This window comes from Trachypithecus francoisi, unplaced genomic scaffold, assembly GCF_009764315.1.
Source record: "Trachypithecus francoisi isolate TF-2019V2 unplaced genomic scaffold, Tfra_2.0 Lachesis_group4, whole genome shotgun sequence".
Lineage (NCBI taxonomy): Eukaryota > Metazoa > Chordata > Mammalia > Primates > Cercopithecidae > Trachypithecus > Trachypithecus francoisi.
The window spans coordinates 130711995-130728534 of NW_022681469.1; the positions used below are offsets into that span (position 1 = coordinate 130711995).

A 16540-nucleotide genomic window follows, 5' to 3' on the forward strand; every position below is an offset into this window, starting at 1 on the left:
CCTCTCAGAAACTTAGGAAAATTGAGAGACTATGGTACACAGGAAAATTAGGAGACTATTTTCTCAGTTCTCCCAAGGATAATTCAATGCCACCCTGCAAACGTAGGAAATAAGACTATTACATTAACGCCAGGGTATTAGGGCTTAATTGTTTTGGTAACTCTAGTTGAGAAAGGTTACAATCATGGTAAACTCTCTTTTCCTCAAACAAGACTGTTTTGCATCGCCCTTCCTCCCTGCTGTTGCTGATACCGTTCTGGCACTCTTTTTTTTTTTTTTTAAGACGGAGTCTCGCACTGTCGCCCAGGTGACAAAGCCATAAACTCACTACTCATAACATCAAGAGTTTGAAGCTCTGCTCACAGGTGATAGTCATCCCAGTACAAGAATACTACAAAGAAACCCAGAGTAAAGTCTACCAATCCAGAACTTTCTTTATAAAAACCTTGAAAGAGAAAAAGCTGTAATTAAAATACTTCACAGAAGCATATTTTATTGTAGAATTTCTCTTATTTTCCAGAATTAAATGAAAGTCCCTGGGGAAGAGCTACTAGAGCATATTGAAAATAATAAGAAGTTAATTTATATTGAGTCTACTCTGTTAAAGAAGGCAAGGAAATGAGTGAAATCTCCTAGAAAAATTTGTCAGAAATGACTTTGGGGTGCATGTGGCAAAAGTTGTTCAGGCACTATAAGCTTCAGTTTTCTGAGATTCATTCATGTGGGCTATCTTCTTGAATATGTTATTACAGTTTTTTTTTTTTTAAATGCCTACACTGTTGGAAGAAAGGTGTGATATTTCAAGGAATATACCTTGTATTTAAAAGAGTTTTAAAATTCCTGATATACTATAAGGAAGGGCTACTTACATTTATTGAGCTATTGAGTTTATATATTTCAGATACATAATTTCTTTTAAATTAATAACCTTTGGTGTTTATAGCTTTATTTCACAGATTAGGAAACTGTTTTTGCATATCTATTAATTTTTTTTTAATCTGGGAATTTTTGAATCTAATGTAAGCAATAGAACATTCATATATGTTTGAATGACAAAATCACATTCTTTCGTTGTGACATACGGCTCATGGTAACTGAAGCTGTGCTGACTCACAAATGTTCTAACTGACCAGAATGGAATGTGGGCATGTCTATGAATGAATATAATTAGGCTAGTGTTATATCTGGGAAGTGATAGATATAGCAATTGAAAAATCACAAATTTATTAATTTAGAAAGGAATCATTATTTCTTTTCTTCTTCTTCTTCTTTTTTTTTTTTTTTTGAGACAGAGTCTTGTTCTCGCCAGGCTGGAGTGCAGTGGTGCGATCTTGGCTCAATGCAACTTCCACCTCCCAGGTTCAAGTGATTCTCCTGCCTCAGCCTCCCAAGTAGCTAGGACTACAGGCATGCACCACCACACCTGGCTAATTTTTGTATTTTTAGTAGAGACGGGGTTTCACCGTGTTTGTCAAGCTAGTCTCAAATTCCTAGCCTCAAGTGATCCTAAAGTGCTGGGATTACAGGCATGAGACACTGTGCTCAGCAGAGACTTTCTTATAAAGGGTTACAATCTACAGTGTGGCCATCCTGACAGGCTGGAAAACATATTTACTAGCTTCGGGCAGAGACTGGAAACAGGCACTTCAAGAGAGGAGAAGGTGGAACAGGGATTTATGCCTGAAGGGTTAGCCAAGTATACATATTCAACAGGTTATAGGCAGAGCTATGAGTGTTTACAAAAGGGGTCCCGATGGGTGGGTACTGAGCAAACATGCGGTTACATGCATCCCATATTCACTTTGGAATGAAGACTTAACATGTAAATACATTACAGTTGGGCCCTATATGTCAAAAGGTGAGGTGGAGACATGAAGGCATTCAAGTGAGCAGCCTCTGTAAACTGGCCAGAACCAATTCATGGTTGGTGGTCTTCTTACTGAGAGAGAGTTATCGAAATCAATCTCTTGTCCAATTAAAGCTGTAGTTGTAGCTTGTGGAGCACGAGGGTTAGTCATTGTCCGATGGCAGATGAGCTGCAATTATTTTAATATTTATTGCTTATCTTGAGGTCAGTGCTTGTTCAGCTACTAGAGTAAAAGAAAAGCTTTGGCATTTAGAAGACAGTTTATTTTTTAAGTGTAGGGAGTTTGTGACTTAACCCTTGCCTGGCATGGCCTTAGGTCCTATTTATTTGTTTAGAGACAGGGTCTCACTCTGTTACCCAGGCTGGAGTGCGGTAGCGATCACAGCTCACCGAAACCTTGAACTCCTGGGCTCAAGTAATCCTTTTGCTTCAGCCACCCCACCCACCAGGTAGCTGGGGCCATCGGTGTGCCCCACCAGGCCTGGCTAACTTTTGTATGTTTTGCAGAGACAGGGTCTTGCTTTGTTGCCCAGGCTTGATCCTGTTTATAATTTGATATCTTATTGCTACAAAGAGCCTTCTGTCAGTCTTATGATCTCTATCTAACATTAATGCTGATCAGTTATTGTGTCTAAACAGCAAAAGGAGGGGTATAAGGTGCATGCAGCCTCCTGTCCCATCATGGCTGAGAACTCAGTTTTTAAGGTTTCTCTGGGGTCCCCTTCGTCAAGAGGGAGTTTTTCAGTTGATTGAGAGGATTAGTATTTTATTTTTAGTTCTCATATTGTATCATGGGAGAAATTATCAGACATATATGGATTTGTGAAACAATATGCTTATTCTTGAATTTGTTGAAGGACTTTTATTTAGTGGGTGAAGGTCTTGTATTCTGGAAGCCATTTGGTTCATAAATTATTTTTTCTGTGATTAGAGCATTTCATTTTAGTGTCTTTTTTTCAATGAACTTTAAATTAGAAATCATTCTTAAGAAGAGTAGAGAGTGTGCCTTCTTTCACATTTAGCTTATGTTTCTTTTACGTACTCAGATTTTTAAAAAATTGTTACTCTATTTTAAGGAATTAAAAAGTCAAATGGAATTTAATTTTTCAGCCTGTACTAACTACTGTATCTGAGCATGCAAGGCAGTAGTAATAATCTGCATACCTCCTTTAGTTGTGTGCATTTGAAAGAATGAATTGTTTCACAGGGTCTTGTGTTTGAGATTTACTTAAATTGACTTAAAATAGGAACATCAGTTGATTTGGAGTAGAAAGGAGTATTCATGGCTTTATGCAATGGCTAAGATTTCAATTTAAAACCATTTTATTATATGTTAATATTTAGTTAAATAAAACATAAGACTATTTTGTTTTTCTTTCCTCTTAGGAAGTGTTTTATGTTTTCTTTTTTTTTTTTTTTGAGATGGAGTCTGGCTCTGTCGCCCAGGCTGGAGTGCAGTGGCGCGATCTCGGCTCACTGCAAGCTCCGCCTCCCGGGTTCACGCCATTCTCCTGCCTCAGCCTCCTGAGTAGCTGGGACTACGGGCGCCCGCCACCACGGCCGGCTAGTTTTTTGTATTTTTAGTAGAGACGGGGTTTCACCGTGTTAGCCAGGAGGGTCTTGATCTCCTGACCTCGTGATCCACCCGCCTCGGCCTCCCAAAGTGCTGGGATTACAGGCTTGAGCCACCGCGCCCGGCGCCCGGCCGTGTTTTATGTTTTCAAAGGACTAATATGTTATTTATCTCTTGCTGCTTACCACCATCCCAGTAAAATCTGTATTTTACTGTATTAGTTTTGCTGCTGTAACAACTTATCACAAATTTAGTGGCTTAAAGTAACAGATTCATTATCTTACAGTTCTTTAGAGACAGGGTCTTACTCTGAAATCTGAAATGGATTTTACTTTGTTCAAATCAATGTGTCAGCGGGATTGTGTTTCTTCTGGAGGCTGTAGGGGAGAATCTCTTTCCTAACTTTGGGTTTCTAAAGGCCATCTGCATATCTTGGCTTGTCCCGTTCTTCCATCTTCAAAGCCACAAATCACATTACTCTGACCTCTGCTTCCATTGTCATATTTTCCCTGACTCTCATCTTCTTGCCTCTCTGTTTTCCATTGTAAGGACCTTTGTGATTATGTTGGGCCTGACCAGATAATCCAGAATTATCTCCATCTAAAGATTCTTAACCACATCAGTAGTCTCTTTTGCCCTGTGAGGCAGCATATTCAGAGGTTTAGGGTATTAGGACAAAAAATCTTTGAGGGACCATTATTTTGCCTACCATAGTAGCTTAAAACAATACTCTATTTTCTCATGATTCATTGGGTCAGCAATTTGTATTGTGCTCAGCTGGGCTGTTCTTCTGCTTGTCTCTCCAGTGGTCATGCAGGAATCTTCAGTGATCTCGCAGATTATCTGGAGCTGGGTAGTCTAGGATGGCCTTATTCACATGTTTAGCAGTTGATACTGACCATCAGCTGGGCCATGTGTCTCTAATAGACTTAACCTGGGCATGTTCACTTAGTGGCAGAGAGACCCCAAACTGTAAAATCTCCTGATGCCTAGAAGTCTCACAATATCACTTGTGCCGTATTTTATTGGTCAAAGCAGATCACAAGGCCAGCCCAGATTCAAGGGTAAAGAAATAGATTCTGTCTTTTGATGAAAGCAGAAAGAATTTGTGGCCTTTAAAAATCTCATATAAGTAACTTTACACATTTTATTTCCCCTGTAATGTTCCTATAATAATTATGACATTGGGGTGCTCATTTAGTGAATCTTGACGTAATTGCTTAGGATTCACTTTTGAAGTGTGTTTAACTGTCATCCTATGTGGCAATTGGTGATTTTAGAAGATACTGCAATTTTATGAACCTTTGATTAAACTTGCGTTTTAACACTGATACATTTATTTGTGTAGAAACTGCTGGAGCGAACCCGTGCCAGGCGAGAGAATCTTCAGAGAAAAATGGCTGAGAGACCCACAGCAGCTCCAAGGTCTATGACTCATGCTAAGCGAGCCAGACAGCCACTTTCAGAAGCAAGTAACCAGCAGCCCGTTTCTGGTGGTGAAGGTAATAGACTTTGTGGGGAAAAATAACATTTGCTTTTTTTTTTTCTTTTGAAGGAGACAAGCCCCAGACATTTCCTTAGCACATAGAAGAACCAAACTCTTTGGGAGACAAATGTAACAGCCTCTGGGGGAAATAACAGCCTTCTATTCTATTTCAGAGTTATTATATTAGGCCTAGAACCCATCGGGTTGGAACAGAGTTTCTTCTAACAAATATTTCAAATTAATTGATTGAACTTTATTTTCTCCAATCTGAAGTTATCCTTAAAACTTCAAGGGAAGAAAAATAAAGGAGTAGGGTAACATTTATGCTTACAGTAGTGTGTAGTTTTTTATCCCAGAGGTGGCAGAACAACTGGCCACAGAGTGTGGATGGTGTCTCTGGTACCAGCAAGGCAATGGGAGGCACACTGCCAGTGCTTGACATTTAATGAACCCTTTTCACCCTCTATTTGCTGAACCAACTCTAAAGTGTAGGTTGTTAAATCTCCAGAAGTGGTGGAATTAAACACAAGCACACACACACAAATACAAACTCACCTGTAGTCTTACTCTTCCCTCAATCCTGGGATTCCCAGCCAGCATCAGCCAGCCTCCTTAGTCTTTTCCTGGAGTGTGGAATAGTCTGGAGATAATAATCTTCCTTAGTATGACTGTAAAATACTGTAATACCACTGTAAAATAAAATATAGAAAAAAATTACAAAGGGAAAACCAATTTTTTTTTTTTTTTTTTTAAAGAGAAGAGTACATGGGGCTAGCTCGGTTATTTTGGAAGCTAGTCATAGAACAAGAATTAGTTTTCATACATTTATCCATTTTGAAGGGAGAGTGAAGGAAATACATTACATATTATATGGTATTCAGCCAGGAAAATAGGGGCCTGTCCCTAGTCCAGGATCTTCTGTTTTCCCTGTGAGATGGGTTTGTACTATTGAGTGCTATGTATTTGAAAACTAGTGTTTGGATGCTTAGATAGAAGTTCAAAACTATATTTTGATGTTTAGGTAGAAGTTCACATTTACTGTTTTAGATAATTGTAAACTAGAATAATTCTGTATTTCCAGATGGTATTGCATGTTAAAGCAGGAACACTTTCAAAAATTATTAGGTGTGTTCATAGTAAATAGATCCATAAATGAGTTACAAAACATTAGAAAGTTTCCAAAATAAGTAAAGGAAAAGAAAAGAAAAAAGAGCCAGGTGTAGTGACTCATGCCTGTAATCCCAACACTTTGAGAGACTGAGGTGGGCAGAGTGCTTGAGCTCAGGAGTTGGAGACCAGCCTGGGCAACATGGCAAAACCCTGTCTACAAAAAATACAAAAATTAGCTGGGCATGGTGGCACATCTATAGTCCCAGCTACGCGGGAGGCTCAGGTGGGAGGATCACTTGAGCCCAGGAGGTCAAGGTTGCAGTGAGCTGAGATTGCACCACTTCATTCCACCCTGGGTGACAGAGTGAGGCCCTATCTCAAAAAAAGAAAAAGGAGACAAAAAAGTAGAGTAGGGAAAAAATAGATTAGAAAGTTTCATGATGTATATTGGCTTAGGTTGATATCAACAAGAGCAATCATGATTTATCCCTGATACTACTTTGGTCACTGCCAGAACATTTGGTTAGGCAATTGATGAAACTGTCCTAATATGAAATGTACATTCTTTTAAAATATTAATTTTCCAGAAGATATATTGAAACTCAGTTGTAGTTAGAAATAATATGCCTTATGGTTATGATAATTTTTTTTTTTTTAAATTTTAGGGCTTTTTCATTTATTTTATAGGTGTTCATAGAAGCTTGAAATATGAAATGTTAAATATCCGTACTGGTGAATTTGTTTGGTATTGACCAGATAATTCAGTCACTTTTTCTGTCTCCTGTCGTAATCCTAAACCTCAAGCCAATTGCCCTTCTAACCATGCTTATTAGTTATTTTCCATGAAAGAAAGTTTCAAAACCAGAAAACCTGGTTTCTACACTCAGCTCAGCTGTGTGACTTTAGGTGGGTAACTGAATTTCTCTAGGCTTGGTATTTCTTATTTGAAGGTGAGGTGATTAAGCTGTATAATCTTTAAAATCTGTTAGAATGCTTTCTTATTCTGTGTGTATGCACTTTTTATTTACTATTGTCTTAACACTATATAAAGTGTTACGCATATATTTTGAAAATGTTATTTAAATATCTTTTATTTATTTTCATTTTTCCATAAATTATTGGGGTACAGGTGGTATTTGGTTACATGAGTAAGTTGTTTAGTGGTGATTTGTGAGATTTTGGTGCACCCATCACCTGAGCGGTATACACTGCACATATTTGTACTCTTTTATCCCTTGCTCCCATCCCGCTCTTACCCCCAAATCCCCACAGTCCATTGCATCCTTCTTATGCCTTTGCACCCCCATAGCTTAGCTCTAAATATCTTTTCATTAAGGTTTTTATACCATAAATTATGTTTGCTTGAAAAGATCTTTCATATCAGATTTCTAAGTTGCTGAAAGAGAATGGGGTTTTACATATTTCTGGTTGTAACTAAAATCATTTAAAAGAATAGGGAGGGGTGATGTTTTATTAATTTGTTAAGTATCTACCCTCAAGTTTTTCATGCTGTGAGAAATTGCAAATTTTGAATGTCTTTTTTCTTCTTTTTTAATGTAGAGAAATCTCGTACGAAACCATCACCATCAAAAAAACGCTGTTCTGACAACACTGAAGTAGAAGTTTCTAATTTGGAAAATAAACAACCAGTTGAGTCATCATCTGCAAAATCTTGTTCTCCAAGTCCCGTGTCTCCTCAGGTGCAGCCACAAGCAGCAGATAGCGTCAGTGATTCTGTGGCTGTCCCGGCATCACTCCTGGGCATGAGGAGAGGGCCGAACTCAAGATTGGAAGCAACTGCAGCCTCCTCAGTTAAAACACGTATGCAAAAACTTGCGGAGCAACGGCGCCTTTGGGATAATGATGGTATGCCAGGTATGAATTGTATAGATGGTATGGTCCATACATCTGTTCCAATAAGATGCAGTTTGGTATGTTAAACATTTGATCAGTTAACTCATGAAAAGTAAATGCTTTTGTTTTATCTATATGTTGAGTATCCTTTGCTTGCAAATGGTTTGTCTACCAGTAGTATACGTTGGTTTTGTTTAGACTGAAGTAGATCACAATGAGTTTCTTGGACTAGTTCGTAGAAACCTGATCTTATGCATTACCTTAATATCTGCAACGAAAAATAGCTGAGAACAAACTATACGTGTCATTAGCATTGCTGACCCTCAGCTCCATGTTAAAGAAATCCTATTTCATGGATTCAATAATTAAATAAACTTGAGGGACTAAGGTATGCAATGCTGTTCAGTAGGGGAGAAATAAAATGTCAAAAAACATAAATTGAGCACTACAAAGTGTATTATTATGCACAGTGCTGGAAACAAATGAAATGACTCGATCCTTGCCTTTCATGAGCCTATCATCAGAAGGGGTACCTGAAAAGTAAAGCAACAATTATGCAACAGAGTTGTTTACGCTATGATCAGTTTCACTTATCGCTTGCCTTGTTACAAAAAAAAAAAAAAAGCCTTGAGATGACTTATAAAAATATCTGTATTATGAAACAAGAAAAGTAAAGAAGTCAAGGTGAAGAGAAAATACGGGAAGGAAAAACAAAGAAGGGAAAAGTAAAGTCATTTTATTAAATGCAGACTGTAAAGTCTTCCTTTTGCTAGTGGCCCATGTGAAGACATGAAACACTTATCACTTACATGACTAACAAGCTAAAAGCAGAACTATCTTTGGCACTAAGACTTGAGAATTTGGCACTAAGACCTGAGAGAACTTTCTTTCATGTGTCCTTAAGTATGACTTTGTGGGAGCCAATAAACCTATAAGGTTTCTCAAGGTAGGCAGATGTCCTGGCTCCAAGCTCAGTAGAAGCATTTCTTTTTTCTTTTCTTTTTTTTTTTTTTGAGACAGAGTTTCACTTTGTCACCCAGTCTAGAGTGCAGCGGCACAGTCTTGGCTCACTGCAACTTCCGCCTCTCAGGTTCAAGTGATTCTCGTGCCTCAGCCTCCTGAGTAGCTGGGATGACAGGTGCGTGCCACCATGCCCAGCTATTTTTTTTTGTATTTTTTGGTAGAGATGGAGTTGCACCATGTTGGCAAAACTGGTCTCGAACTCCTGACTTCAAGTGATCGCCTGCCTTGGCCTCCCAAGTGTTAGGATTACAGTAATGAGCCACCGCGCCTGGCAGTAGAAGCATTTCTAAAGTGAGCTAGCACAGTGCAGGTAGACCCCACAGTGCTTGCAGACAGCTCAGTGGCTACTGGGCCTCACCCAAGGAAGCATTCCTTAGGTGGTTCTCAGCCTGGCCGATTGTATCAGAATCACATAGACCATAGGATTAGAATTTCAGAAATGTGGTGGAGCCCCAAGGTGTGCTTTTGTCTTATTTTTTTTAAAGCTCTTTAGGTAATTCTGATGCATAGCCAGAATTGAGATCAAGTGATCTGAAGAATGGGGCTGGATAGATGACAGATATTTTAGACTGGTTTAAACTAGATGGACTACATATATTTATGGCAGTCTTCCATACATATCAATTCTTTTCTTTTAACTGAAATTTTGATAAGAATTAGCAGAGAGTTTAAGATTATGTTTTCTGACAGTGATGATAATAATCTCAAGAGCAAACAGTATGTAAAATGCTAGGCATTGCAAATATTTTTTATTTTAATGTAAACTTTTTTATTCTAATAACTTTTAATTCTTACAATCTTGAGACTACTTTTATCTTCATTTTATAGAAGAGGGAAACTGGGTTCATACAGGCTAATAAACCTGTCCTGGTTAGCCGGCTCAAATTCAAATCCCAATGGTTTGACTTTAGAGCTCTTAATTCCTATGACCTGCCTGATGATTTTTTTGTTTTTGTTTTTGTTTTTGAGACAGAGTCTCACTGTGTTGCCCAGGCTGGAGTGCAGTGGCATGATCTCGGGTCACTGCACCCTCCACCTTGCAGGTTCAAGCAATTCTCCTGCCTCAGCCTCCCGAGTGGCTGGGATTACAGGTGCCCGCCATCACACCTGGCTAATTTTTTTTTTTTTTTTTTGAGATGGAGTCTCGCTCTGTCGCCCAGGCTGGAGTGCAGTGGTGCGATCTTGGCTCACTGCAAGCTCCGCCTCCCAGGTTCACGCCATTCTCCTGCCTCAGCCTCCCGAGTAGCTGGGACTACAGGTGCCCGCCACAATGCCTGGCTAATTTTTTTTTGTATTTTTAGTAGTAGAGACGGGGTTTCACTGTGTTAGCCAGGATGCTCTCAGTCTCCTGACCTCGTGATCTGCCCGCCTTGGCCTCCCAAAATGCTGGGATTACAGACATGAGCCACCCCCCCTGGCCATTTTTGTATTTTTAGTAGAGATAGGCTTTCGCCATGTTGTCCAGGCTGGTCTTAAACTCCTGACCTCAGGTGATCCACCCACCTCGGCCTCCCAAAGTTCTGGGATTATAGACGTAAGCCACCTCACCCGGCCACCTGATGTTTTTTGGCACATAGCATAGTCTATGGTATCAATTAATACCTATTTATTTTAGTAGTGGTGAGGTAAGAGGTAGGACTTGACTTCAGATGTGGGTTTTGGACACTGAACAAGATTGAGAAATAACAACAACAAAGAAATAAGAAATTAAAAAAAAATGGAGGACTAGCTAAAACAGGGCCTAGGTCTAAGCTGCTTACGCCTGGGATTACAGGCGCATGCCACCACACCCAGCTAATTTTTTGTATTTTTAGTAGAGACAAGGTTTCACCATGTTGGCCAGACTGGTCTCGAACTCCTGACCTCAGGTGATCCGCCCGCCTCAGCCTCCCAAAGTGCTGGGATGTGAGCCACTGCATCCTGCCTGCACCTAGATTATAATATTATAAACAGCCTTCTAACTGTTCTTCCTGCTTCAAACCTCTGCCCTGTCCAGTCCCTCCTCAATTCTCACACCAGCGTGATTTTTCTAAAACACTTGCCTGCTTCTGCTTTAAACTCTCCCAGGACCTCCCCATCAACTGATTAAATTCCAATCTGGACCTGCTGCTTTTTCAAACGTATCTCTCTATTTTGACACATTCAGAATGAAAAAAAAAAAATGTAACTCTTGCTTTTCTACTGCTTGCTTTAAACACCAGAATAGGATCTACTTATACACACACTCTGCTCATGTTACCTCTGCTTTCCATACATTTTTGTTTTTCTGACTAGATTATCTCCATTCTCTGAAGCCAGTTGTCCTTTAGAGTCCAGCTTAAGGAGTCTCTTCCTCTAGAAAAGCCTCACTGACCACCACCTTCCCTGCAATATCCTTTATATACTTCTGTTATTTTCCCTAGAATAAGCACTGTCCTATCAGCAGATGACAGTTTTATTGTCATGTTTTAGGAATGGGCTTAATAAGACCTCTAGCTCTTGTGACTATACTCTGTGGTGCATGCCTGTAATCCCAGCTACTCGGGAGGCTGAGGCAGGAGAATCTCTTGAACCCGGGAGGCGGAGGTTGCAGTGAGCTGAGATCGTGCCATTACATTCCAGCCTAGGCAACAAGAGCAAAACTCTTTCTCAAAAAATAAAATAAAGTAAAATATAATCTAGTTGCAAAGAGTGAAGGACTGTGGAAATGAAGAGGAGAAGCTGGATTTGAGACATATAGGAAACAGACTCTAGGACCTAATGACGGGATGGTGGAGGATGAGGGAGAAGGGAGGAAGAGGTCAGATTCCTGGCCCCAGTGACTGGATAGTTAGCAACGTCTTTTCCTAAGATGAGGAGGAATATGTTCAGGGCAATTTCACCTTCAGATATGTTATTTGGGATGTCTGTGGGCAAGCCAAATGGAGATATTTGGTAGTTGGAAGACTGTGAAGGATAAGCCAGGAAGGACAGTAGAGAATGATGTCACAAATAGCAAGCAAGTGATATATTTTAGAGATGTCAAGAAATACAAAGCCTGCAAAGTGTGAACTGGCATCTAGTGACAATGGCAAAACCAACTTCGGGGCAGTGGTACAGGCAGAAGGTCAGTTGAGTGAGTTAAGTGGTGAGTGAATATTGTGTAGGGAAAGAAGGCCAGTAGTTAAAGAGGATGTATATCAATGAGGGGATGTTTATTTTTTTTTTGAGACGGCCTTGCCTCATCGCTCAGGTTGGAGTGCAGTGGTAATGCTCTCAGCTTGCTGCAACCTCCTCCACCTCCCAGGCTCTAGCGATCCTCCCACCTCAGTGTCCCAAGTAGCTGGGACTAAAGGCGTAACACCAAGCCCAGCTAAGTTTTGCATTTTTTGTAGAGATGGGATTTTGCCATATTGCCAAGGCTGGTCTTGAAGTCCTGAGTTCAAGCAATCCACCCTCCTTGGCCTCCCAAAGTGGTGGGATTACAGGTGTGAGCCCGCCACTCCTTGCCAGGATGTATGTTTGTTTGTTTATGAGAGGGAGTCTTGCTCTGTCACCGAGGCTGGAGTGCAGTGGCACAATCTTGGCTCATTGCAACCTCCACCTCCTGGGTTCAAGCGATTCCCCTGCCTCAGCCTCCCGAATAGCTGAGATTACAGGCACCTGTCACCGCGTGTGGCTAATTTTGTGTTTTAGTAGAGACGGGGTTTCACCATGTCAATTAGGCTGGTCTCGAACTCCTGACCTCAAATGATCTGCCTGCCTCGGCCTCCTAAAGTGCTAGGATTACAGGCTTGGGCCCTTCGCGCCTTGCCAGTATGTTTGTTTCTAAGGTAGGAGAAACTTGAGAATCCAGTAGTCTCCCCGCTTATCTGCTGGGTATATGTTCCACGACCACCAGTGGATGTCTGAAACCTCAGACAGTACGGAACCCGATTGCCATCATTCACACCATCTTTCTGTGTGCATCTTCCACCTGGAAATGTAATGCCTTTTCCATCTTAACTAAGCACTTACACACACTGTGGCCATAACTTTCGTAGTTTGAGGTACGACAGCAAAACTCCATGAATTTCTTTTATCTTCCTCACAATTTCATGGATAGAAGATTCATTTTTACCATAGATCTTAGCAACCTCAGCATATTTTCTTTCCTTATTAAGTCGAGAACTTTCACCTTTTGACTTCGAGAAAGCACTTTATGGCTTCTCTTAGGCGTATCCGAATTGCCAGCATCACTGCTACTGCTCTTGTGCTTTGGGGACATCATTAGAGCAGATAAAGGCTACTTGAACACAAGCACTGCATACTCCAGTAGTCGATCTGATAACCAAGACGGCTACAAAGTGATTATGGGGCGGGTGGCTTCTACAGTATGGGTATGCTGGACAAAGGATTCATATCCTGGTCAGATGGTGCAAGATTTCATCATGCTACTCAGAACAGTGTGCAGTTTAAAACTTATGAATTGTTTATTTCTGGAATTTTCCATTAAATATTTTTAGACAACAGTGGACTGCTGGTAAGGAAACTGGGAAAGTGAAACTAAAGATAAGGGTTGGGCTACTGTATGGTCATATACCACATATTGATGTTTTGGTCAGTGGTGGACTGCATATACAATGGTCGTCTCATAAGATTATAATGTACTTTTAATGTGCTTTTTCTATATTTAGATGTTTGCTTACCATTGTGTTACAGTTGCCTGCAGTATTCAGTAGAGTAACATGCTGTACAGGTTTTTAGCCTAGGAGCGATAGGTTTTACCACATATCCTAACTATATCGTAGACTACACCATTTTTGTGGAAGTGCTTTCTGTGATGTACACATAACAAAATCACCTCATGATGCATTTCTCAGAATGTATCCCCGTTGTTAAACAACTCATTACTGTGTTTATGTGCAGAGAAGAGTTTGTAGAGAAGGAGGGGGCTTATTTCGAGCAAGGTCCCTGAGAAGGTTTTGGAGGGGCAGAACTGAAAATTCAGCAGAAGCAGAAGCTTTGGACAGGAGGAATTCCTCTTTCCTTCATTGAATTTGTGGAGTAGGAAGTGCTGTGAACCTTGGATTCCCTATATACATGCCCTAGGGAAGGTCTAGATTCTTCGTCAGTTAAATATCACTATTTGGGATTTCTCTCCAAATGAAGTAATTGTCCAGGAAAACATTTGGTTGTTTTTGATTTGATCTAACCCTGTGCTACCCAGTACAGGAGACACTAGCCATATGTGGATGTTTAAGTTAATTAAAATGAAATGAAATGTAGTTTATCAGCTGCTCCAGCCACATTTCAAGTGCTCATTATTCACAAGTGGCTAATGGTTACTGTATTGGGCAAACATTCTGTTGTACAGCAATGGTCTTAATCCATTTTTAAAACAAAAAGTTTCTGTGAGATACATAATTTTAAATTGTGCAATGTTATATATAACACCATGAATTCATTCTAAAAATATAGCCTTATTCATGATCCATCGAAAAATGGAAAAAATAGGTATAATAGGTTTTTTTTTAAATTTTGGATTTAATATCATTTGATTTAAAAAGATGTTGTCAAATTTAAATAACTTGATAGTTTCATGCATGCTAGAACTTTTCACTGGTTCTTAAACCTATTAATCTCATTTTAAAATTCTGCATAGAGTGATCCTGGTTTTTTACGTAAGTATTACTCTTAAACATGGTTTTTAACTCTTTTCTGAAAACATTTTCAGATGATATTCCTGAAAGCTCACTCTCCTCACCAATGCCATCAGAGGAAAAGGCTGCTTCCCCTCCCAAACCACCACTTTCAAATGCCTCAGCAGCTCCAGTTGGGAGAAGGGGCCGTCTGGCCAACCTTGCTGCAACTATTTGCTCCTGGGAAGATGATGTAAATCACTCATTTGCAAAACAAAACAGTGTACAAGAACAGCCTGGTACCACTTGTTTATCCAAATTTTCCTCTGCAAGTGGAGCATCTGCTAGGATCAATAGCAGCAGTGTTAAGCAGGAAACTACATGCTGTTCCCAAAGGGATGGCGATGCCTCTTTGAATAAAGCCCCATCCTCAAGTGCTGATGATACATCTTTGGTTAATGCCTCAATTTCCAGCTCTGTGGTAAGTTGATATCATTTTGGTCTTTGGAAGCCTTTTCTTTTTTTGTTATGAGTGGTATAATACATCTGTGTGTATGTGCAGGTGGATGAGTGGATATGTGTTTTATAATAGGTGCATAGTGAGTTTATATGTATTTGTAAGATAGCAGTTTCTTAGAAAGTGAAAATCGTTAAGTTGGGTACCCTATCCCAAGATCAATTAGCAGTTGACAGCTGAAGTTATACTAATTTGATGCAAATCCAGTCTATAATGGAATGATAGAGCCTCTTCTTAGTCATTAAGGAGAACACTGAAAATTAAGTCCTCTGTTATAATGCTTTAAATATATATATAAGAAATTTATATAAATTTATCAAATATTTCTGAAAAGATATATAACAAATTAGTAACTATAGTTGCCTCTGGGAAGGCAAATTGCCAAACAGAGTATGATACTTTCACCATATATCCTTTTGAAATGTTTGAAACTTTTACTTTGTGCATGTATTACCTCAACAGTTTTCAAAAAACAATCTTAAATAAAAAGGAAAAATAATTTTGTGTTTCTGACCATTGTCTTTTAGTGTAGAGCTAGGCTTTAGAATTAGACCTGCATTGAATCCTAGCTCTACCACATAATTAGAAGTGTGACTTTGGACAAGGTGCTTAATGTTGCAAGGCTTTATTTTTCTGTATGTAAAATAGGGAAAAAAGGTTATTTGGAGGGTTAATAAGAGTCATAAAACACTTAGCACAGTACCTGGCTATGTATAAGTACTTAATTTATTAACCATCAAGTACATGATACTATTTTGTTAAATTTTTATTGACTTAATTAAAATGTAATTTGGTCTAATATAGTTAAATATTTGATAAAGGTACTAGTGCAATAATATGAATAAAACTTTTTTTTAAAAAGTGATCGTACTGCTAATACTTAATTACCCATGAATACATTATGCAGACTAACCCACATATTCTAATTTAAATAATAGCACTTTTTAAGTTGGGTATTTTTCCCAGATCTTTCACATTTGTTTGATCTATTAGAGAGCAAAATCATTTCATTTTCATAAATCTTACATAAAGGCTATCAAGTAAATAGGACTTGAATTGTTTTGTTATAGGATTACTTTTAGATATTATGAATGTTGTTTACCCTAAGCGTTTTCATGTTTCAGAAAGCTACTTCTTCTCCAGCGAAATCTACTACATCTATCACTGATGCTAAAAGTTGTGAGGGACAAAATCCTGAACTACTTCCAAAAACTCCGATTAGCCCTCTGAAAACGGGGGTATCGAAACCAATTGTGAAGTCAACTTTATCCCAGACAGTTCCGTCCAAAGGAGAACTAAATAGAGAAATTTGTCTGCAATCTCAATCTAAAGACAAATCTGCAACACCAGGTTACGTATTTATAAAAAATTTAAAATTATTGCTGACTATATTCAGGATATCTATTCTCAACATTTTAAATATCCAGTTGTGAATGGTACAGCAATGGTTTGCCAGTGCCAATTCCTGAATGTTCCAAATAAGACCTCAGCTTTAGTTGATTCAATGAACATTTATTAATGTAGACTAGCC

The 16540-nt window shown here is 39.2% G+C and overlaps 1 protein-coding gene across 5 annotated transcripts in view; it reads left to right on the forward strand.

The window, feature by feature from the left end:
• Positions 1-16540, forward strand: part of ANLN (anillin actin binding protein) — a 70429-nt gene that overhangs the window by 2407 nt on the left and 51482 nt on the right. For all 5 annotated transcript variants that reach the window (XM_033193582.1, XM_033193581.1, XM_033193584.1 and 2 more), the window contains exons 2-5: positions 4789-4942; positions 7597-7911; positions 14588-14973; positions 16134-16359. In XM_033193582.1, the coding sequence (XP_033049473.1) occupies positions 4789-4942; positions 7597-7911; positions 14588-14973; positions 16134-16359 (1081 nt within the window). The remainder of the gene's footprint in view (positions 1-4788; positions 4943-7596; positions 7912-14587; positions 14974-16133; positions 16360-16540) is intronic.